General features: G+C 40.9%; 1 protein-coding gene across 2 annotated transcripts in view; it reads left to right on the top strand.

Moving 5' to 3' along the window:
* Positions 1–24,821, top strand: part of LOC122798613 (heat shock factor protein 1-like) — a 538,873-nt gene that overhangs the window by 224,280 nt on the left and 289,772 nt on the right. For both annotated transcript variants that reach the window (XM_044067693.1, XM_044067694.1), the window contains exon 6: positions 7,390–7,451. In XM_044067693.1, the coding sequence (XP_043923628.1) occupies positions 7,390–7,451 (62 nt within the window). The remainder of the gene's footprint in view (positions 1–7,389; positions 7,452–24,821) is intronic.

Below are 24,821 nucleotides of genomic sequence, written 5' to 3'. Positions count from 1 at the left end.
TATTTTGAAGGATAAGAGGGCGAGTTAACTGGCATAAGTTGATTCTAACTGTAAAATGAGGTGTGTTATAGTTGTCTCATTTAAAGGGATACGTTAAAGCTGTGCATATAAGGCTTGTATACGCAACTGAAGCAGGAGGGTATAAGTCAAAGTAGAATAGGATGCTGAAATGAGGATGAGTTTTAGAGTAAGGCTTTGGATGCAAGTCCTTTAAAAAGAATAGCAGCAGTCCTAGAGAATAAAGGGGTCCATTCCTCTCATGGTATTAAAAGCCCATAAGACTTGATGAAATTAACTCAAAAATATTATGCTTGTAGAGTAGCATAAAGAATTCTAAGAATTAAGCCAATGTAGCAGTTGATAAAGAAGATTTTATCAATAGGGCCATCTGCAGTTAGGATGTAGAAAATAGGAAGAGGGGGTTGGAATTTACTGAGCGATATTAGTAAAGTATTGGAAACAAGTAACTGTGGAAGGAAAAGTAATAGAGAGAATGAGTCTAATCAGGAGTCTGAACCGCAGATTAGAGATTACTTTGCCCATCAGAGATTGATAACATGTAGGGAAAGAGGGCTGCAAAGTGAAAAGCAAGCTCTGGTGGTTTTGAGTGTAGAGCAGAAGATTGTGTTAAAAAGGGGTAATTAGGATGCATTAAATATAGCATGCTTAAGTAGATGAATCAAATAGAAGGGGAGATTCCAAGATGGTTGCACACTGATCATAAATTTAACTTCAGCTTTCACAGTGTGAAAACAGGAACTTAGGAAAAAGGAGTTGTTTTGAATCTGATTTTTTCTGGTTGAAATTCAGTTACTGGCTAGTAAATAATACTACCTGGATGCCAACAAAGAAGAAATTTGGAAAACCTGAAAGAAAGTCATCCTGCAAAGGTGAAGATAAAACGCCGACTAGGAATGCTTCTGCAGATGTTCAGCAAAAAGTTCAGACTTAATTTTTAATTCGAGATGGCTCCCAATAAATGAAAAAATAATTCTGATGTGTTCAGAGGTGATTAAAATAAATGATACCTTGAATGAAGGCTAGAAAAAAATATGCTTTAACTAGCTTTTCAGATGATTTGCTGATGTGCAAAAATCAGAGGCTGAAATGAAGAAAAAACTGGCAGAGTATGAAGTTTCTCAAGAAGAGCCATTTCAACAAAAAAAATAACGTTATATGATGGAGCACTCTGAAACCATGAGATTTTCTGCTATACCAGAGAAACTGGAAGGAACAGACTGTATTACTTGTATGAAAGCATAAGTAGTTGGATTGTACTGGTGTTCACAGCAGAATTTGTTAATCAAAAAAGCACATTGTTATATGCTGCAAACTTGGCCATGAGAAAGCAGCTAAAACATAAATTACTAAAGATGCATTTGTGCCAGCAGAAAGAGATGACTTGGCAAACCTGTGGCAGAAAGGGCAGTATGTTTGTGGAAAATGATTATTCACCATACTAGGCAGAAGAGAAGAAAATGTATCCCAGCAGTCAGCTAATATCGAGAGGCAGGTGTTAAATTCTAGCTGCTATATCCAGTTGTCCTCTTAGTATTTATTTTTCTGGAGGATCAAAGACATTTTTGATGCAGAACAAGCTAAATAGGAAAAAAATATCCAACAAAAAGTGAGGCAGCAAGCAGAGGGGGACTGCACTTCTCATTCTTCTGACAGAGCTCAGAGAGACTTTCCCAATGAAAGCTTTTCTAGTGTTCAAAAGAAAAAGCTTGAGAGAAAGCACTGGAATTGTCTAGAAAAATCGGTAGTACCTTGGACCTGAGCCAAAGTTTTCTGTTGTGAGATGGAGGTGATCAAGAAGTAGAACCCCAACATTGAAATTGGTGAATAAATGTGAGATCATAAAGCTTGCATCGCACTGAAATATGGCTTTGCAAATAAGTGGTTGAGAAAAGACAGGGCTTTTGTTGACCTTGTAAAACTTGCATGTGGACTGTAAAGCATGTACCCCACATTGTCTTTAATGTCAAGGACACTAAAGGGAAAAGAGAAGTAGCTGTAAATTTTTATTAGTATCTGTATAAAATGTTTCACGATATAAACTGCATGCTGTATTGTAAAGCAGTTTTGTGTAGTGTGCAGTCAGGGGAATTTTAAATGTGAGGGCATAGTCTTTTTTGAGACTGTTGTATGTGTTAAAGATATTAAACTAAAATACTTTTTAGCCGTAAGAAATATAGATTTTATAGAAGAAATTAGAAGAAAGGTGAAACAGAAGCATATAAGCTTTGCTACAGGCCCATTGTAGTGTGCACTGAATGCCAGATAGGATGAGAAACTGCAAGATCATTTTTATTTATGTGTGACAGTTTGACTCCTGTTTGTAGCGAGAACAATAAATTGGAATGATGAAGCGATGTGTTCAGGGTATAGCTGTCCATTTAATGTCTGTATACCTCTCAAGCTTAGGGATGTCTAACTGCTACGAAGACCAGGGTAGGGGAATTGATATGTTCTGGCTTTATCCCATTAATTTCATGACTCTTGAAGCCAGTGCTCCTGTTAGCTGAGCAGATATTCTTACAGTGAATATATTATACAACTGTACTGTAGTAGGTAAATAAGGTGGAGACAGATTAAAGATTTGTATTTATTTTATTTATTTTACATTTGTTGACCGGGCTAGTCTACCAGGATATATGTCCATTTTCAGTAGAGGGCCCGGGGAGAAAAGCTCCACCTAAAATATACATCACATTAATAATTCAGTTTAAAGACATAAACGTTCAATTAGCAATACTAGTCATAAAAAAATATGTGCTTCAAAGTAGAAAAGCATATGTGATATGACAGTAGAACATTTTTTTTTTTTTGTATTCCCCAATGGTCAATCACTGTGGGAAGGAAGTATTTACAAGGATGAAGAGATTCTAGAACAAAGTTATAAGTAAGGAGCAGCAGGAGAGAACAGAGCTAGGAGAAATTTGGTTAAGAGGTAGATACAGAGAGTTATAGGGGAGAAGACCGTTATGTTTATCTAGGGAAGAATAAGTCTGACAGAGGTAGGAAGTGGACTATATGAGAAAACTGAGTAGAGGTGGAGAAGCAAAGGAAGAAATGGATGATAAAGATAATTGGATGAGAGAATATTAGTCTAGGTTAGTACAGGGACATAACCAGTGGCTAGTTAGATATACTTTGTTTCTTTTTGAAATGTGTAGAAGAACAAAGAGAGGTAAGTTCAGAGGGCAGTAGGTTCCAGCTTTTACCCACTGCATTAGAGAAGAGGGAGTCGCCTGCTTTATTGGAGGGTTTATATACAGAAGCCAGTAGTTTGTGGGCTGAGCGTAGATTTCTAAGATTGTTATATTGGCTAAGATTTGTGAGAATTGGTGTCTTTCCTGGATAATGCATGGTTTTATGGGTAATAATTTAGTTGTTGAAATAAAATCTGATCGTGCAGTTCAAGCCAGAGAAGTTGCTTCAGATTTTGGCAGTGGTGGGTTCTAAATGGGGAGCCAGTAGTAAATCTGGCTATGCTATTATAGGAGATTGCAAGCTTGTTGAGATTAGTTTTAGATAGATTGGTGTATAGGAGAGGCATAAAGGAGAGTAGAGATCAGGCGGGTAAGGGCAATGGTAGTCTGGCTGTGGGAGTGAGGAAGGGTTTGATTTTGTAGAGGGAGCCGAGTTTACAGTTAACTGATTTTTTTGTGGAGTTGATACGAGTATTATAGTTAAGACTATTATCAATAGTGACTCCTAAGAGTTTGGTAGTGTCAGGAGAAATGACTGTGCCATTTTTGGATTTGATAGAGAAGTGAAATGAGGTAGGTTTATGTGTAGGAGTAAATATTAGAAGTTTAGTCTTTTTGCTTTAAGGAGGAGACTGCGTTGTAAGAACCAATCTTCTAGAAGCTCAAAGACTTTCTGGGTAAGGGACTGAAGTTCAGAAGGTCCTGCAGCCGAGGATATTGGCATGGAGTCATCAGCGTATTGTGTAGTTACAGCTTGAGGGATGCTTATGGATAGTTTATAAAGATGGAGAATGGAAGGGGGCCTAAAATAGATCCTTGGGGTACGCCAAGGGTGACAGGAAGAGGGGCAGATAGTGTTTTCCCAAAGCACTGCTTGTCGACTGTTATCCAAGTAGAACTTGAACCACTGTAGTGCTCGAGTATCTAGTGAGAGGGACTTGAAGAAGATTCAAGAGTAGTTGATGGTTGACCAAGTCAAATGCTTTTGAAAGATCAATAAAGATAGCAGAGGATAGTGTGTAGTTACAGTTTTTGTTAATGTGGTCAGAAAAAGACAAGAGGGCAGTAGTGGTGCTATGGAACGGTCAAAAGCCATGCTGAGAGCTGGCTAGTAGGCCATTTAGGAGAAGGTGGTTTAGTAGTTGGCAGTGGATGCATTTTTCCATTATTTTAGTTATGGGTGAGAGAAGGGCGATAGTTGGAAAGTTCAGTGGATTTGCCACCCTTATGTAGGGGAATAATGTGTGAGACTTTTCAGACAGATGGGATGGTACCTTCTTTAATGGTTCTATTTATTAGGATAGAGATAGGATAAGCAATAACTTTGGCTGCTATTTGAAGATACTTAGCAGGTAAGAGGTCAGCTGAAGGGGTAGAGGGTTTGAGTTTCTGAAGGAGGGTACAGATGAGGGATGTAGGGATGGGTTGGAGTTGGAAGGTAGGTGAAGGGGTAGAGGAGGGTGGGGGTGAAGTAGAGGATGCTGGTGGTAGTGAGTTAGCAAGCGACTGGATAGCTTCAGTAAAAACGTTATTAAAGGAGTCAGCAATATGTTTGGGAGTGTCTTGGGTAATTCCGGATGGGGTGGGTGTCTTAGAGCAGCCTGGTTGAAGGAGTCTATTGATTCCTGATCAAAATTTCTGAGGATTTCAGTGGTTGGTTTGTTGAAGTTGAAAGGAAAAGTTTTTTTTGTCTAATAGTATAGAAGTTTTAGTAGAATTTCTGAGCTGTTGAAATTTTCAGCGATCAGCTGGGTTTCTGGAAGAGCCCCATTTGGCTCAAAGTTTTTGTTTCTTTTATAAAAATTTTTAGTTTAGTTTCCTTAGTAATCCATGGTGCAGTTTTGGTGCTATTCCTAAGGGTACAAGATTGGGCATGGTAGTCTAGGATTTCAAAGAACTTAGTATTGAAGTATGACACTGCTTCCTCTAGTTGGAGGTGCTTTAAGGGTGACCAGTTACAAGCTCTCAGTTCATTTTGGAAGTGTTCAGGATTAAAATGTTTATTGGAGCTAGTAGTTCTGAAGGTTACAGGGTTTGGTGTGTAGGTCTTTTGTCGTATTAAGTAGGTTAGTGAGTGATCATTAATGGCATCAGGGAGGATGCCTGCCATATACTTTGGGGAATGTGTATTTATAAGGATCCAATCGAGGGATTCTTTTTTGGTGGGCTTATGAATTCTAGTAGGAGAGGTGATGGTTTGATTTAAGCCATGTAGGTGTATATGGTTGGTAGGGTTATCAGATTTGCAGGTATTCCAGCCAATATTAAAGTCATCTAGTACAATGGTTTCTTGAGGATAGTTAGTAGACAGCCAGCTTAGGATATTTTCAAGGGAGTTGATATTACTTGGGGGAAGATATGAGCATAAAATATAGATGGACTTACAAGTGTTTAGTTGTAGCTTAGCAAAAATAGTTTCGGAATTGGTTTCAGATAGAGGGTAAGTAACAAGTGGTGTAATTAGGAGCCCTGCTTTGTATATTAAGGCTGCACCCCCTTCCTTCTTGTGGATGTGATCATGTCTTAAAATACTATATCCTGGAGGGATGATTTCATAGTCTGGGTAGATGGTTTTAACCATGTCTCACTCACTTAAACATAGATTGTCAGTTATGTACATCCATTAGAGCATGAAGATGAGTTGCTTTATTAATGCTATGAATGTTTAAGTGAGCTAAGAAGAGTGAGTTAGGAGGCCTTGTAGGGGCATGAGAGGGTATGGTTGGGAAGGTAGGGTTGTTTTTGACAGGGCCGGGGTTGGGATGGATGTCACCATGTAGTAGGAGGTGAAGGTGTGGTCTATATGTGTGAAAAAGAGTAGGATTAAGTTTATGTGCGTTCTTAACATGGTAGGGTGATAGGAAATATGGGTTACTCTATGAAACTGTGGGAGAAAATAGTTGGCATTAGATGTTATATTTGTGTTTCAAGGTTGATGGTAGAGCAGGAAGGGATGTTTGCTTTATGGGTTGGTGGAAGTTAGAGGAATGAAGATGTTCTTAGGCAGTTAGGAAGTAAGGGAGGAGAAGGAACGGAAGAATTGAGAGTAGAAGTAGGGATCTGAGGTAAGTTGATATGGGTGTAGGAGACATAATGCAGAAGACGTTGGGAGTGGAGTTGTAGGCAGGTGAGGTCATGTAATTTAGTAGGATGAGTGATGTATAAGATGGATAAACTTCATGTGTGATGTGATTGGATATAAGAGGAAGTGGGAGTGGTTAGTGAGGTATAAGGCTAGATGCAATGGGAGTGGGTGAGATTAGGGGGTAGGTTAGGGGAGCGGAGTGAGCCTGCAGGGCAAACGGAGCGGGAAGAGCCAAGTGAAGGAGGAAACCTGTAAAAAACAATCAGTGAAATGTTGACAATTGGAGGTGAGTTGAGTTAGAGGTAGTTAAAGGAGGTGATTAGGTTTAAAAATGGTCAGAGTAGATAGGTTAGTTAACTGAAGTATAGTGAATATGGAAGGTTAAAGTGGTTCTACAAAGAAATAAGTAATGTAAAACAATTACCTAGGAATTTCTAATGCGAGTCAGTGGGAAAGCTATAGAGGAGAAAAGGGTGCCTTCTAGTGGGCAGAATACTATACAACTACAGTGGATAAGGTAATGTAGAGTGGACCTGGTAGTACAGGAGAGAAATAGTAAAGCCAAGAGAGGGGAAGGGAAGGAGTTAGAGAGAAGAGGTCTAAGGCTGCTGGCTGTCCTGGCAAGGAAGGATAATATATGCTGTAATTATTTAGACAAAGTACTACTTGCTGATAGCAGATATACTTTCTTGCTTCCTTAAAGGGGTAAGTTTGGGGAGAGGTTGGCCTCTAGTCCTTAAATAGGAAGAGACAGCAGGTGCAAATTTTAAAACCGAGTCCAGGCCGTCAGGTAGGGCAGGTTCTTAATTCAATGCAGGACAGGCTGTTTGCAAGGAATGTGTACGGACAGTGAAGCACCCGGGACGCACAGCAGCCAAGAGCAAGTCTAGGAATCCTGTGATACAGTGGTTACATGGGGTGGTAGGGGGTGATAAAAGGAAACCAGTCAAGTGAGGAGTGGAAGATACGTTGGAAGAATAATGCTCAATATGTTGTACATGAGCTGAGTACAGCTGTAACAACCACTAGATGTTTAACTGTCATTCTTTGCATTATTGTTATTTATGTACATTTTATTTATATTTACAGCTGATTCACTTCCTGGTCTCACTGGTACAGCCAAATCGTGTGATTGGAATGAAGAGAAAAATGTAAGTGTAGTTTACAGACTCAATGAGTTCATTGCAATTGTTCATGTAAAAGTGGTTCAACTGTCTTTAGAGCTCATGAAGCTTGAATATTAATTTAGTACATTTTTGTAACTTGGCAGAACAGAGCACCAGTTTCACCAGGGTTTTCACCACCACCACAGTAGAAGTTGCATTTTAGATATTTTTAAACTAAAACATTCAGCGCAGTCCTTCCAGCATATTGTATAGAACACAGTAAGCAAATACTGTTATTTGCAGTATACTTTACATCACTTTGTATAGTAATGCACAGTAGAACATTGCTGACATGATAGTTATTTGGAGGGCCTCTGCCCATGTTGCCTGCTAACAAGGTCTACTCATGTCCATCCCACCCTGGCCCCTTACTTGACCCTTTCATTCCTTCCATTTAAGAGCTATGTGAATTAGGGTGGGGGGTAGGAATCATCATCTGTATGTCTGTGATTTGGTCCTCTTAGTGTGACGCACTGTATGTTCTACATCTCCTGCTTGCAGAGTGGGTGGGTGTGTGTCGCTGTGTGTATACCACTCCAGACTGTCCCTGTCAGGAAGTGCATTAATTGGTAATCCCATCAGTATAGACATGTACATCTCCACTTCTGTAGGTGTCCCAAAAGAAGCAAGATGAACCACTCCCATCCCCTCCAGGATGGGTGAGCTGGCATTAGCATTTCACTCCTATCCCCCCAGTCCCTGTAGCTTGTTGGGTACATTTCATTACCTGGATATTATGATTTTTGCCGAGATGCATACCTGGTTTGCTTTTCTATACTGAAAATCCATTTTCTGAACCGTAATTAAACTTCAGAGTAAAACACAATTGAGTCCCTTTGTTTGTGGTAGGTGTGTGTCTTACGAGTCCTATAAGTTGTAGTTTCCAGACCAATAAGACACTAGAGTAGTGTTCTAATTTTGTGAACATTTGAGCTATGGCATTAACTCGGGTCTGTGAAATCCCAGGTTCACAGTTTGACATCGCACATAACTGTCAAGTATTTATTTGGTCTCATTCTATTATTTTTGTGTTTGGACTCCAGGGTTATAAATATCTGTGGTCATTCTGGATGGTCATCTTAATGTCCACTGCTGCATTTATAGCTTGTGGAGATTTGTGCTTATACAAATCCAACAGTCAGCCTGACTTTCAAATCTCTGTACCTTCTGCCACCTGGGTGTTAGAACATTTGTGGTATTAAAGGGTTGTTAGATTGTGTTGTCTTCAGTTCTTTTTCCTGCAGTATGCGTAAGTGCATACTTTGTGTTAACTTCATTAGTGCAGCTCCAGAGTGCAGATTAAGTATCCTGTTAGGGAAGATTTTTTCATGTCTTCGTTTAAATGTATGATTGTGAAACTGAGAAAAGTGACCGTTTAGAGAGTGTAAAACCGATATCTCACAAAGATTTTCGTTTGTATTATGTTTGCTTAGACCTGGAGCTTGAAGGGGCTGGTGGTCACCAGTGTGTGCAGTTCAGCTGTGGGATGATCAAACTTTGCACTAGGGGCTACCGAACTCTACTGAAAGTTGTCATCTTGTCTCTTCTTACCAATATGTGTGCCAAGTCCTCTGCTTGCTACTTTTATAACGAAGGTATTCAGGGGATCACATGAAGAGAATCTTAATGAGACTGATAAGCCAGTGGGAATATGTTCACCTTTGGCCTAATGACACCAAAGTCAGTGAGATGCTGTCCCATACTTTGTTGGTCACCATCAGAGCCTCTGGCCTGATCCTTTTGGAGGCTGACATGATGTTGGATAATATTTCCTCAGGAGCTGAATCTGGGGGACAGTCTGTGAGCCTAGAGGCTTGTCTGAGGACTTCAGGTAGCTACATCTGAATTGTGATAGAAGAAGGTGATAGCCCTAGTTTGTTGTGCATGGGGAATTTAACAGGGAATGGATCAAGGTAGCAAGTGTCTGTCCCCATAGCCCAAAGCCTTGAAGGTGGCTACTCCAGTAAAACTGTGGACAGAACCACCTGCACCTAAATGGATGCTTGCCAGCTTGTCCCCAGCTTAGGCTGGGTGGATGCTTGTCTTTGCCTGCATCCTAAGTTCCTTTTTAGGATTTATTCAGGCTGACTCAGGATTTTATGGATTTCTTGAAATCTAAGCAACGTCCTATCAATTGACCACCAATGCCGTGGCTCCTGTGAAAAGCATGAGAACCTTTTTCTTGTGAGAACTGTAATACTGCAAACTTACTGGCAGTGGTACTGATATTCTTCGTGTTTCACTGTCGCAGTCATTACATATGGGTAATCTGCTTGCAGGTTGACCTCAGTTGGCCTGATTAACAAAGTCTTGGGTCCTGCGTCAATTGCTGTCCCTTCTTCCATGACGTCTGGTCGTCAGGGGTATAAAACATGCAGCCGATGCCATTACATCAGTCTTTCTTGCTGCATGGTGCCCGAAGCAGAAGCAGTTCGCAAGTGCCGGTCGGCCGACCCCTGAAATTTTCATTTTTCGGTTTCAGAACTGAAGTCTTCAACTAAAAGCGAAGTACCCCGTTAGGGAAACTTTTTCTTGCTCCTTACCGATGTCAGTAAAAGTTAATTGCCTTACTTGTTGGAAGCAAATACCTCATAAGGATTTTCATTTGTACTGTATTCCTTGTCTAGGATCTGATCATAACGTTCCTTGCTGTTGGTTTTGTGCTAAATTTAATCAACGCACTATTAAACGTCTGTATATTTTTGCTTCTAAATATTTTGGATCACGATTTAACTACCCAGAAATGACATCAGTTAGTAATCAGACTACCGGAATACCTAAAAAAAACACAGAGACAGTCTAGGTCCAAAACTGACTACATTTCCCCTTAGCCAGTCGCTAGTTCGCCGGTACTCAGTGAGGTGCTTTCGCAGCCCCTGATACCAGCTACTTTTGATTCGCAGGCCTCTACTGAGACCCATTCGGAGTCCAGTATGCCACGAGATGCTTTAAGTATTGAACCCACGGATGTCTCTACCTTAGATGGGTCCAGAGCTGCTATGCAGGTACCGGCTTCTGAGGGTGTTTTCAGGCCTAAAGATTTGTATATTAAACCGATGCCATCTTCACAACTAAGGCCAAAATCTACTATGTCTAAAAAACAACGCTTGTGCTACATGTGCAGGCCCCAATGCCTAAAAAACAAATTATCAAAATGGCTGAAGATTTAATTACCTTGATCAGGGGTAGTCAACCCCCTCCTGCTAAGAAGCCTAGACAAGGCACTAACTGTCAATCTTCACATCAGGATTCTATTTCTTCTGATTCTTCTACTGAACAGGATTTATCTATACCTACTTAAGGACTCTGATGCAGAAGAGTCCATCCCTTCTGTTTCTCCCCCTGAGGATTTCTCTTTTGGAAAACCTTTACATACCTTATGGGAACATTTCCACTGGGAAAGTCAGAATTTTTCTGAATCTAAAAAGAGACTTAGGGATTTTCTTCTTCTTCCTTGGCATAGGCCTTTGGCTATACCTCCTGTTTTAGACATTGTTGATGTTTTTTTCAAAATCTAGTACGAGTCCTGATTCTCTGCCTCCAGCTCCTAGTAAGCCAGACAGATACTACAGGGTTCCTGACTCCCACAAATTCCTTTTCACAAACCCTACTGCTGATCCTGAAACCATTTCTCAGGGTCCCAAGGGCATTAAGGCCTCTACTGCTAAAAATCCTATCCCTTCTGATAGATATTCCAGGGCGCTGGATAGATGAGGTGAGAAGGTTTTCATGTCTGCAACCTTGGCAATCAGGGCTTTAAACGGTCAGTTTCATATGCTTAAATATCAACAGCATGTCATGGGATTATTTATTTATTTTACATTTGTTGACCGGAATAGTCCGACTGGATGAATGTCCATTTTCAGCGGAGGCCCGGGGAGAAAAGCTCCAAGGGTAAGCAGATACAGCATTACATAATACCAGCATTACATATTACAAACAGACTATTTACAGAGATTACATAAGTAAGCAAGTTAAACAAGTTCCACAGGTTACAGTTAATCCTGAGCACAAGTCAGGATTAAATGAAATTACACAGTAAACTGGTTAACAGATTTTTACACATTCTAGAGAGAGTTAGCCAGGCTTGATACAATGACATAGCCAGTTAAGTGACAAATGTTTGAGTCTAGTTTTAAATTGACCTAAGGTGGAAAGTAAGGTAATATCAGCTGGAAGAGAGTTCCAGGATCTACTTGCAAAGTTTGCAAAGAGAGAATCACCGGCTGTGTTATTAATTTTGCTAGTCTGAATTAGTAGTTTGTTAGAGGATCGAAGCGGTCTAGGATTGTTATAGGGGGTGATAATATTTTTAAGTGCAGGAGTATTGTCCGGATTAGAGGATTTTATAGGCCATAATCAGTTTGTTATACTGGATTAGGCTGGGTAGTTCAAGCCAACCAAGCTGATTTAGATTGATGCAATGATGTGTCCTAAAAGGCAGCCCAGTGGCAAACCTGGCAATGTGGTTGTAGCAAATTGAGAGTTTAAGGACAGCCTTGTTCAAATTCGAGAGTAGAGGGGATGCATACAGAAGGGTTGAAAGAAGGTGAGAGCGAGCTATGGCAATTTTATCTGGAGGGGTTAGGAAGGCTTTTATTCTGTAAAGTGACCCTAGTTTTTTATTGATAGTTTTGATAGTTTGGTTAACATGTAGGTCAAATTTTAGATTATTGTCTATGATGACACCTAATAGTTTTGTAGATGGGTCAGGGGAGATTATTGTGCCATCATTTGATTTTATGGTAAAGGTGAAAGCGGTAGACATATGTGTTGGTGAAAATAACAGCATTTTAGTTTTTTTGGGATTTAGGATCAGACTATGTTCAGAAAGCCAGTTTTCTATTGTATTAAAGGTGGTCTGGGTAGCTGACCATAACTCTACTTGAGATGTGGCTGAGCAAATCAGAGTAGAGTCATCATCATATTGGATACAGCTGACTTTTGGGATGACAGTATAAAGGTTGTTAATGAAGATGGAGAACAGCAAGGGCCCTAGTATAGAGCCTTGTGGTACTCCGAGGGTGTTCGGTAGAAGGTTAGAGAGTTTGTTCTGCCGGAGGACAGCCTGCTGTCGACCATTCAGGTAGGATTGAAACCATTGGAGGAGGGCTCCAGTATCTAGACAGAATGTTTGCAGGGTGTGGATTAAAAGTTGGTGATCAACCATATCGAATGCCTTGGAAAGATCCAGAAAGAGGGCTGAGTATATATAATTATTGTTGCGATTATGGTTTATGGTGTTAGTAAAGGCTAGGAGGGCTGAAGTAGTGCTGTGATGAGGACGGAAGCCATGCTGAGTGTCTGCTATAAGGCGATTTTGGATTAGGTGGTGCATGAGTTGTTTATGAAAACATTTTTCCATAATCTTTGTAAGTGGAGAGAGTATAGCTATTGGCCTGTAATTGGAAAATTCAGTAGAGCTGCCTCCTTTGTGAAGTGGGATTACAAAGGATATTTTCCAGATGGTGGGAATTTTAGCTTCTACTATGGTTTTATTGATTAGTATTGAGACTGGGTAAGCAATAGCATCAACTGATTTTTGACTACATACAGAAAATTATGTTTATCTTTGACCCTGTGGAAAATAAAGATTTGCAGGATTTAATTACATTCAGCTGAACATGTTGGAAAACATACTTTGCAATGTGGTTTTGATTCCTTAGAGGCCTCTTGCAGATCTGCTGTAATTGGATCTGTGCTAAGAAGGCATGCTTGGCTCAGAGCAAAATCTGCCTGACCATGTTAAAGCAAAATTGTTGGATGTTCCTTTACAACAGGACTGTCTCTTTGGTAATAAGGCTGAAGAAGTTTTAAAAAAGATGGAAGATAAAGTTAAATCTATGCAAACTGTGAAAGATTTCTTACAAGTGCAGCCTCCCAGATTTAGTAAGGCCTACTAAGAACTGGTCCTTTCCAGTTCCCTCGACAGCCGCTCAAGTCAAATCCAGACATTCCAAAGGCTCCAGGTTTCAGTCGCAAGGAACTCTTACAACAAAACAATGGGGTGCCTCCACCTCCAAATTTGGAAGCAACAAGGCACCTCACCACGGTAAACAGTCTCAATGATTTTCCTCTACAATCACCAATCACTTATCTTTTAGCCGTCCTTTTGGGGGGGAAACTAGCACTTCATGCATGCAACTGATTACCCAGGACAGATGGGTTTTAAATACAGTATCCCAGGGATACAGATTTCATTTCCCCATGTTGCCAATCTCAGACGGATGGCCAGATCTGCCCCCAAATCAGTGGGCAGTGGCCCAAAAACAAGTTCTGTCCCTCATGAATATGGGGGCTATTCAACCAGTACTAGAAGAGAAAAAGGGACAAGGTGTCTGGTACTCAGAAAAGACAAATCATGGCGTCCAATTCTGGACTTATCCACTCTAAGTACATTTCTGGACATTCAAAATTCAAGATGCTGACTCTTCAGCAGTTACTACCTATGCTAGGCAAAGATGCCTGGTTGGTAACTCTAGACTTAAGAGGCTTACCTGCATATCCCTATCAGGGAATCTTGCAGAAAGTCCTCCACTTCAAAGCAGGTTACTTGCATTACCACTTCTCTGCACTGCCCTTTGGCTTATCTACTGTGCCCAGGGTCTTCACAAAGTGCCTGGCTCTAGTAATTGCATTTTGCAGGCAAAGAAATATTCAAATCTATCTATACCTGGACGATTGTCTAGTTCAGGCAGAAAAAAGGACATTCTTCTAAAGCATCTGGCATTTGTAAAAAGGGTTCTGACTTGTCTAGGGTACACCATAAACGAAAAGAAATCACAACTGGTACCCTCTCAAAAAATTACATTCCTTGGTGCAAGCTTGAATACAACTGCCCAGATGACTTACCTTACGCCAGAAAAGCAAATTCAATTGATGACTTACTTCAAACAGGTAGCCACAAAATCTCCTGCTATCTGCAAGGCAAATTCTGTAGGCTTATTTATTTATTTTATTTTATTTTATTTAACTTTTGTTGACTGGGAAAGTCCGACTAGGTTCCACAGAGCCTGTTTTCATCGGAGGCCTGGGGAGAAACGCTCCAGATGCATGTCTTTGGAATGTGGGAGGAAACCGGAGTACCCGGAGGAAACCCATGTGAACACAGGGAGAACATGCAAACTTGGGCCTTGGGGTTCATGGCCTCCTGAATTCTTCTAATTCTATATGCAGGACTGCATATGAGGAAACTTCAGTGGTACTTAAAAAAATTTATGGAGTCAACATTGTCATAGCCTGGAAACAATGATTCCTATTATACCTTGTCTGCAACTAGAGTTCCTATGGAGGGCAGAAGCCTGCCACCAAAACAAGGGACTGTCATTCACTCCACTCCCTGCCACCCAAGCCCTAACTGCAGACACTTCAGACTATGCTTGGGGGGGCTCATCTGGCAGGAAAGTGCATTCTGGGCAAATGGAGCACAAATCAAATGCACCTACATATCAGTCAGAAAGAGATGCTAGCTGTACAAAATGCTCTGACAGCCTTCAAGGATTACCTTCATCCAGGACAACTAATGATAAAGACAGACAATACCACAGTTATGTGGTACATAAACAAGCAGGGGGGTACACATTCCTACCCCCTTTGCAGACTAGCCATGGCATTGTGGAACACGGCCTTGACTTATCAGATGCATCTCCAAGCTCAATTCCTGCCAGGAAAGCTAAATACTTTGGCAGATGAACTAAGCAGAAATCTTATGGACCCACACAAATGGAAACTGGAACCACATGGTTTCAACATGTTGACATGGAAACTGGAACCACATGTTTTCAACATGTTGACATGCAAATGGGGGAGCCCAGACATAGTTCTGAGGTGAGGTAAAAAGATCCATCAGTTGGATAAATTCTGCACAAGAGTTCAACGCAAAAAAGCTTGGCAAGTGTATGCTCCATCAGTCTATGTTTTCCCCCTCTGCCTCTGCTCTCCAAAGTCCTAAGTTGGACAGGACAAACCAAAAATGATTCTGATTGCTCCAGACTGGCCTCGCCAAAACTGGTACCCACTCCTGTGCAATGTGTCACACCTTCCTCCGTGGCACCTGCCTCAGACACCTTACCTACTGTCTCAGAAGAACTACCACATTCTGCACACTCTGCTCCAAACTTTGAATCTTGCAGCGTGGCTAATCAACTAATTTCACTTTTGACATCGCTCAGCAAACCTGCGATGGATGTCATTTTGGAGGCTGGAAGGCCTAGTACTAGAAATTCTTAAACTGACAAATGGAAAAGATTCTGTGCCTGGAACTAATCGCAAGGAATAAGCACAGCAATGCCCAATATTCCTCAGATTCTGCAATACTTTACTGAGATGCTTCACAAGGGCCTATCTTTTTCTTCCATAAAAATCCATGCTTCTGCCATTTCAGCTCATTACAACACAGAACCTCCCTTCTCTCATCCTCTGCTAAAGCAGCATCTCAGAGAGACCAAAAATTTAAGACCTCCCAGGAGAGCACAAACTCCTGCATGGGACCTCAATTTTGTTTTGGAAAAACTCACTCTCCCGCCTTTTGAGCCAGTCGCTACTGCTGAACTAAAATTTCTGTCTTGGAAAACAGATTTCCTTTTAGCAGTCACTTCAGCTAGAAGGATTTCAGAATTACAGGCTCTTATGGCAGTGGAGCCTTTCATTATTTTTCATCTGGACAGAGTGGCTCTGGGGACCAATCCATCTTTTATGCCTAAGGTGGTATTCAATGTGGCTCTTAATCAGACAATTCATCTGCCAACTTTCTTTCCCAATCCACAGAACAAGGGTGAGTGGATTCTGCGTTCATTGGATGTACACAGAACTCTGATTCTACTTAAACAGGACAAAATCTCTAAGAAAATCTGAACAACTGTTGGGTGGCATTTGCTGCAGGGGCAGAGGGAAAGGCTATTTCAAAGCAGACTATTTCCAAATGGATAAGCTATTGCATTAGTTTGTTATATGCACCATGGTAAACCTATCCCCAAGGGGATCAGATCTCATTCCATCAGGGCTGCATCTGCTTCAGCAGCCTTTCTCAGAGGGGTTCCTACCAGAGACATTCTTGAAGCTGCTTACCTGGAGCTCAGTTCATATGTTCACCACACATTACCATTTACCTCTCTTCTCTAAATCCAGAGCTGGCTTTGCCACTGCTGTCCTGCAGGGCGTTATAGCTGCTCCTAAGCTGTATAAATCCATCCTCCCAACCCTAGCTTTGGGATTCTATCCAAACTTAATGACTGCAACAGTGAAACACGAAGAACATAGTATAGTTGTGTACACTTACCATAAATGTAGATATTCAAGTGTATTCACTGTTGCAGTCCTGGTTATCCACCCTCCAGCCCACCTGTTTTTCTCTTACTATACCTCTCCTTTCTTTTACTATGCTTAAAAGCCTTTTTTCATTTGGGGGGCACCTGAGAAAGAAAAACTGATGTAATGGCGTCGGCTGCATGTTTTATACCCCTGACGTCATGGAAGAAGGGACAGCAACCGACGCAGGACCCAAGACTTCGTTAATCAGGCCGGCTGAGGGCCACCTGCCAGCAGATTACCCAAATGTAATGACTGCAACAGTGAATACACTCAAACATCTACATTTATGGTAAGTGTACACAACTGTACAGTCTGTGTTGTTCAGATGTCTCCCTTCTCATATTGAAGCAGACTTTGAAAATTCCTCCTTTTGCTTCCTTCCCAAGAAATGACTTTTTGGGGGCACCCTACATGGGATGGAGGAAGCCTTCAAACGGAGCAGTTAAGAGTTATCACGAGCCCATATGTAAGCTGTATGGACTTCATAAGCCTGCCCTGAACCATAACCTCTCGCTATCCCTGCAGGCTTTGAAGTACTAGAGTGCACATTTATCAGTGCATCATTGTAACCAGATTTCGTGCCTCATGGTCCTGGCAAGCCTGACTGATTTTACTTGGTCCAGGACTTCCATAAATTTCTTCCATAGAAGGCTGTAGTTTTAGTCATGATTTCCTTATTCAGACAAGGAAGTACTGTAACTATCCAGAAATTCCCTTACTAATTACAAGGAGAGCAAGATCCTTGACTGTTCTGGGAAGAAAACCTACATCTCTACTACCCTGACCTTTAGGGCCTTTAACTGTCAGGCTCATATGCTGTAGTACTGAGAATTCCTCCTACAGCTCAATTTTTAGAGACAGTATAGATTAGATCCCAAAAAGGAGATAGTTGAAGTTTGCAACTTCATTACTCAGGTTGATAAGTAATTCATTAAATGTGACTTTGATGCATTGAATTTATCATGTAGAGCAGCATCTTGCAGGTTCTTTTATTAGGAAATGTGCCTGGCTGAGGAGTCAACCCTTGCCAGTCCTGGTCATAGAGGTGCTTCTGTTTGGACTCCCAGCAGAAAGGGTGCTCAAAATATTAGAGGAGAAAGGGAAAACCTTTGAATCTGGTAAACATTTCTTTGTTCCAAAAATGCAGTAGAAATTGACCTACCAAAAGCTTGCCCCTTAATTCCCGAGCAAGAGAAGAGTAGATGTTAAATGTGTAAAAGAGCCAGCAGCAGGAAGAACTGATTAGCATAGCAGAAGAATAAACCTTGGGCCCATTATATTTAGAAGGAACTGGTATGACTCAGGCTTACCCCACTCAGTCTGCAAGAATTCTATCCAGCACCCCCTCCCCCTTCCTTCTTGCTCCTTTAAGATTTGTGGGCCTTTCCCAAAAGAGTGGGAGATCATCACCCAGAGCCAATTGGGTTTCAAGGTAAGATCATTATACAGACTACAGTTTTTAATGAGACCCAGATTCTGAGGAATTCTTCCTGTTCCCAGAGAACAGAATATACTTTTTTCCACCTTTCTTTGAAAGTGCTACTCACTCAGGTAACTGAGTGCATCAAAAGGATGCACAAAGTTTTACTTTTTGTATTCCCAAAAAAGAAAGGACTTTGAGACGTACATTAGATCTGTCAAAGCTTAAAAAAATCTTTTTTTTTTTTTTAATTTACATTTTTTGTAGTGTCAGTGGCATAAAATGTCTGGCTGTGGTAATTGCATTTTTCAGGGCTAAGGGCATATACATCTACCTCTACCTGGTTGACTGTCTCATTCAGCTTACTTAGAAGTTTGCAAGGGTCTGCAGTACATCCCTTCCTCCTCAAAAATCCTGAATCTCTGAATGATCCTCCTGAAATCTCACATCATTCGTTTGAGACTGGCATTTCTAGGGACACTATTTAGCACGGAGAAGCAGAGAGCTTTCTTCCATTTAGGCTATTGTCCTTGTTACAGTATCGGACAGTCTCCCTGCAGAACACTGTTAAAGCAAGCGAGTTCCTAAGAATTCTAGGGTATGACATGTATTTTGATGATGCCACTGTCAAGAAAACACTTGCACCTGCAATGGTGCAAGAAAATGGTCATGTTGTACACAGTTGTGTGGGATAGCAGTGCATGCTTTGGGATCTAGCCTAAGAGTCAGACTTGAGACTCTGGGCATCTTGTATAGCCCTTTGCCAGGACTGAGGCAGACCCATGTTAGTGGATGTTTAAACAATAATGTCATCTTGAGTCCAGAAGCAGACTACTCTCTGCATCTCCTAACAATGAAGAACTCTGGAGGTTTTGCACCAGGACTCCCAACTCTTGGTGGCTGGGTAGTAGATGAGTTTTGTGTAACATTAGCAGGTTATTTATCTGCAAATTCTTCCACTGCCCCTTAACTCTCAGGATACTGCAGAAGAAAAAGGAGTAAAAGCTAAAAATGCTGCTAATAACTCCCTTTTGGTGCAGGTAGTATTTGTATGTACTATTCATTGGTACAGTCATGACTTTTGGATTCCTGCCTGCAGGTAGCTTGACTGGTTGGCCCAACTTCCAGAGCTTTAGCTCCCTCCAGGGCCTGTGCTGAATCCCTTCCACCACTGTATAAGGTCATCGGTGTTATAAGATATATTCAGGGCTGTCTAGCTGTGCAGTTTGTCCTAGGCAATTCTAGATTAGGTGTTGCATTTTCGTGACACCTACTCCATGTCAGAGGATCACATTGTGATTACTGAAGAGAAGGGCAGTATTGCCCATGAGTTTTGTTTGTGAGGAGGTACTCTGGGACTGGTTTGAGATCTTGGTTGCCTGCTTGTACCAGGAGGTCTCCAAGGTGGTTTTATCCAAATCGGTGAGGCTCAAAGCATTGAAAATCAAATTCGTGCCAGCTAGCTTGCCCTAACCAAGGTCTAGCAATACCTCGCTCTCTACTACTGATTAATTTGTCCATCTGGCTTAGAGTTTAGTGGCTTTTCTGAAAGTCAAAAATAGCTAGCTTTGGAAATCCATGAGGTGTGTAGGGCTTCTAAGAAGACAAGTGTGGAACCTGCTGCTGAGGGTTCAAATTCCCCTGACTTAAAAGCAAATTAACTGGCTTGTGTGTGCCAGATTTCTTTTGCAGCAGCTTTTGAACCTGACACCAAGGACATTTTGTGTGCATCTCAGACACAAGATTTCTTCTTTGAGGACATCTCTCATAGACTACGAGTTCAAGTAGGAGGCAAAGGAATACATAGAGGCCCAACTCAGATTTAAAACTTTAGCTTTTATGGATCTGTCTGAGCCTAGAACACTTGATGTTCCTCCGGTTCTGGATGGCTTGTGGGGTATCTCCACCTTTGCATCTGTGGAGGCAGATGTCGTCGTCCCCCATTCCCAGGAAGCCTGAACATTTCTAGGGAGTCAGATTCCAGGAAAGGTTCCTTTTACAAGAATCATGTAGCTAAACCATTTGTGGTGTACATGGTTTGCAGTATGACAGACCCCCTTTCCAAGTGACTGGTAGAGTGAGTGTTCCGCGGGTTTAGGAAGGTTTACACTACACAGACCAGTGTCTTAACTGTAAAACAACATGTTAAATGTTAGTAACCCCTGCTAGAAAAGATGAGGGCTGAAGCAGAGGGGGATACAGTATAAGGAAATTAAACACAAGATGGGTTGCACTGTGTGACCTCTCTGCTCAGGTGGCCAGATTTCCACACTCCCAAGAAGTGTGGGTATGGTACTGTGGCTGCATTGCATGGGGTTGCAGCTACAAAATATGGTACAGGTTGAGGCCTGTGTGCCTTTCAGACCATGTAAAGAAGTGGCTGCAGCCACAATGCATTATGCTGGTTGAGGGCTGTGCATCTTCCAGACCCTGTGAAGACTGTGCTTCTTAATGCACCCCTGGACAGTGATCTCCTCTTTGGACCCAATGCCCAAGGAATTTTCAAGAGGCTGGAGGAGAAAAACAAAACCATGCAGTTTAGCAACAGCTTTTTTATGCTCAGACTCTTAAATTCTACCGAGCTGTCCAGTTAAATCTTGGTCCTTGTATCCAGAATGGGAGAAGAACATGTCACAAAAAGGAGAAAAATGCAAATTTAAAAAGGAGTGGCAAGAAAAACCTAAGGAAAAGCCTGGGAAACCATCAGTATTAAGACATCCAGAGTAGGCAGCCATTACTCAGCTGGACTGTACACTGCAACCAGCTCCTTCCAAATGTCCCTTTTTCCCTCGGAGAGAGTTGGTAAGCACTCTGACCTTTTTATTACAAAAAAAAAGAACTGTGAATGCATCACTCAAGACCAGTGGTTCATGAGTGTACTTCATAAAAGTTACAGGTTACAGTTTCACAAAATCCCAAGATGCAGGGGAATTCCCCATTTCTAAAAGAGTTTGTATCTGCTGTATTTATGACCGATGGCTACTCTGTCACATGCTGTAGAAGTATTCCCATCTGGAGATGAAGTTGCAGGGTGTGATTCCAAACTGTTCCTGGTGACAAGAAAGGAAGGCCTATTGAGACCCATTCTGGACTTCATTTCGTGGTCTGGCAACCCAGAGCAGGGAAGTACACATTTCATTAATTTATTATTAAAGACATTGTAATGCTTTGACAGTGCCCTCAAAGTAAAAGGAAAAAGGTCAACTAAGTAATTTTAAATTAATTGCAACCGAAAGGAATCTGTGACTGTTAATCTTGAGAAAAATCCAGTAGGATGCCAGAGTGTATAATTGCAACAGATACCTCATTTAGAGTCCATCAGGTTGCAGAGTATTGTAAGAAAAAATGTACAATGCTTCTTTCTTCTTCAGTATTTCATCAGGATTCATGTATAAATCAAACTTAAAAGAATGAAAGATTAAAAAGAAAATTGCAGTTACTGTTCTGTTTAGCTTTAACTTGTATTGCTATATGACCAGTTTTTAATATCTCAAATGTGCTCCTTTAAACATACTCAAAGTTGCTTAATTGTCCGTTTAGTATTGTACAGGTTACAGGACCAACATAGGGCCACATATTACATCTTGAGCCAGTAACAGTCATATAGTTACTAGACCTTGAAAAGCTGGCCATTGGTGATAAAATGTCTAATAGAAACATCTCTGTATTTATAGGTAAAACATTTACACTGAGTAGTGACACCAAAACTGGAATATTTATACTGATTATTGACACCAAAACCATCACTATTTTCTGGAAAGTATCTGAAATGGACAAATCTGTTCATCTAGCTTGGAGAACTTGCATAAGAAATTTTTGAAGTATGTCTCGCTGTTGTGCTCAGAATGTCATCAGTTTCAATAATGTGGTAATGTTTCTTGACAATTTTAGTCGTACTGTAAAGCTGCACGTATCAAGTAGCAAATCCTTTTATATAAGGATTAAAACTTTTAAAAAGCAAGAAAATCGCCCCCCAAAATATACCCTCTAAGTCAGTGTCCATGATTTCTTGAGCTAGTCTACAGAATTTGTGCCACATGAATGGAGAACTGCAGCGGTCACCACCCCCTTCATAAGGGAGGACCTTCAACAGATACTGGAAAGTACAGACCCATTAGTCTGACTAGTCTTGTTTGCAAAGCTATATAATTTTAATGGAAGTTATTAAGAACAGGGGACCTCCACACACTGGATCCATTCCAGTTTGGCTTTGCCATAGGAAGGTCATGTTTACTGAATCTGGTGGACTTCTTCAGAAATGTCACTAAAGCAACAGATGGGAAAATGATGCATATTACCTAGATCTGGCTAAAGCATTTGATACATTACCTAACCTGGGCATCAACAAACTTGCAGAACGAGGTATAACCCCCTTTATAACATGCTGGATAGCTAACTGTCTCTGATAGGACTCCAGAGGTTAAAAATCAGCGAAGCCACCTCCACAGAGGTCAGTCACCAGTGGAGTCTCACAGGGCTTTGTGTTCGGCCCACTCCTCTTCGACATCTACTTCTCAGGTGTCAGTCTTTTGGCTAACCAAGTTCACAGATGATTGCAAACTAGGAGTTGTCATTTCATCCCATGAGATGAAAACGCCCTTCACAAAGGTGTAATAGACAGACAGACGCTTGGCTTTAAACTTTGTACCACAAAATGCATTGTAGTACCATTTGGGAAGTCTTACCACCCCAGAAAACTACATTAGCAATAAAAGTTGATTCACTAGTCAGGGATTTATGCAGCTAGTAACCGGGCCTTCGACCAACATGTGTCCAAGTTAGTAAGAAAATCCTTCTATGTTGCTCAACTTGTAAGCAAGGCATGGCATCTAGATCCAGAGAGGTCATCATACTATTGTACTTGACCCTCGTAAGACCCATCATAGAATATATTGCCACCTTTGGTATGTGTCTGATCAGACGCATGTAGCAACTAGAAACTTCCACAAAGGTTCCTTGCAGAACGAATGCAGTGAGTAAACACAATGTGCTACGCTGATTGCCTCAAAGCCCTGTTTCTGCTCTGTATCATACAGACTTCTGAGAGGTGATATTTGCTTGCATACAAGGCGTGCCTAGACCCTGTTTTGATGAACCTTTTGCACATAAGCAAAACACAGCATCAGAACTACAAGATTAAAATACTTAAATTTTGATTGTAGCATAAACAGGACCTGTTGGAGAGAGAGAGTTCTCTGGAACAGAATCCCCATCCATGTAAAGCAGAGTTCCTCCTAATCCCAATTTAAGAGCAACTTGAACTGATGGATGGGTAAACAGAAATTCACCCGTGGTCTGGCTGCTATGTCTCTGGACAGAGAAAGTAAGTCTCCACCTGTATAAATCAAATTTGTGGGTCACATTTGGGTTGCACAGCTAGGCTTTTAAGGGCTCTAGTGGTTGTTAGCCTAGTTCTACACCTATGAACTTAATTCCTTTTCTTAGCAGAGTTCCTGTCTTGGAGATTTCTCCTTATAAAAGTCTACGAGATGATGAAAGTGTACACTTTTAGCAAGAAGGGAACTAGTGGTCCATGTCTGTTTTCTAAACATAGCTAATGGCCCCATTTTGTGCATATACATTTCCAGAAATTTAGTGCTTAATCTGTTGAATTTTATAAGTAAAAAGTGCCAAGCCTGTTTTTTTTTTTTTTTTTAATGTGTTAAAAAAATGCAAATTAGTCCAGGGCGTCTGTCATGAATCTTCTATAAAACATTATAGATAGCTTAGCACATGATGCAAAAAAAGTTCCCATGAAAATATTTCTGTGCAAGAGGCCCAGAAAAAGATTTACTTAGATGCTGGCAAATTTATCCACCTGAGCTGTACCTTGTAGGTAAATAAATTCTCATTAAAATAAATTTTGTAAACAAACTTTAAACATTTGGTAATAAAAGAAACCAAATGAGCATTCTGTTTAAAATGAGATATAGTTTCCAAACCAAGCTTATGTTTTGCAGAAGTGTGTACACTTGGTATCTGTTTTCAGTCCATGGTGCGAGGTTAATTCAGAAAATGATCACTGTACTTTATGTATATGTGTTGGAAGCTGTGTAACATAGTTGCAAAGTAAAGCATCCAAAAGACTGATGTCATTCTAGGGGACCACTTGTCTGTGAAACAGTAGATCTCTCTCTCTCTGTGGAGGGCTAACAGCATTTTCTGACTGCTGAGGAGAGCATAAAGTAATGGAGTGTGAGGGTTAACCAGCAGAAATTTATCAGCTGTACTTGACAAAAGTCATTCACCAGCTGTTTTTTGTACCAAGTATCTAAACTCAGATTGTGTATGAGTAAGAAGGCAATCTGACACTTTCACATATTCATATCTTATGATCAACATTAGATCACTGTTGTAGTAGGCTAAGTTTAGTGTTGTATTCTGCCAAGGTTATGACCAACTGGCTCGCCTTCCAAAGCTTAAGGGCACCTTTAACGCAGCCTATTTGACAGGAGCTCAAACAGTGCACTCATTCAGCAGTGGTACATTTTTCTATTTTGTTTTTACATCTTAATGTGTTAGGAGCAGGACTTTGTGCTTTAAGGAACTGTCAGTGTGTTTTCTTACCTCAAAATCACCTTTTTGAAGTAAAGTTTACTTATTATTCCATGCTTCACTGCCCATCT

The sequence above is a fragment of the Protopterus annectens genome, chromosome 3.part1 (assembly GCF_019279795.1).
Source record: "Protopterus annectens isolate FY-2018-M chromosome 3.part1, PAN1.0, whole genome shotgun sequence".
NCBI classification, from domain to species: Eukaryota; Metazoa; Chordata; order Ceratodontiformes; family Protopteridae; genus Protopterus; species Protopterus annectens.
This window is presented reverse-complemented; position numbering and strand designations above follow the sequence as displayed.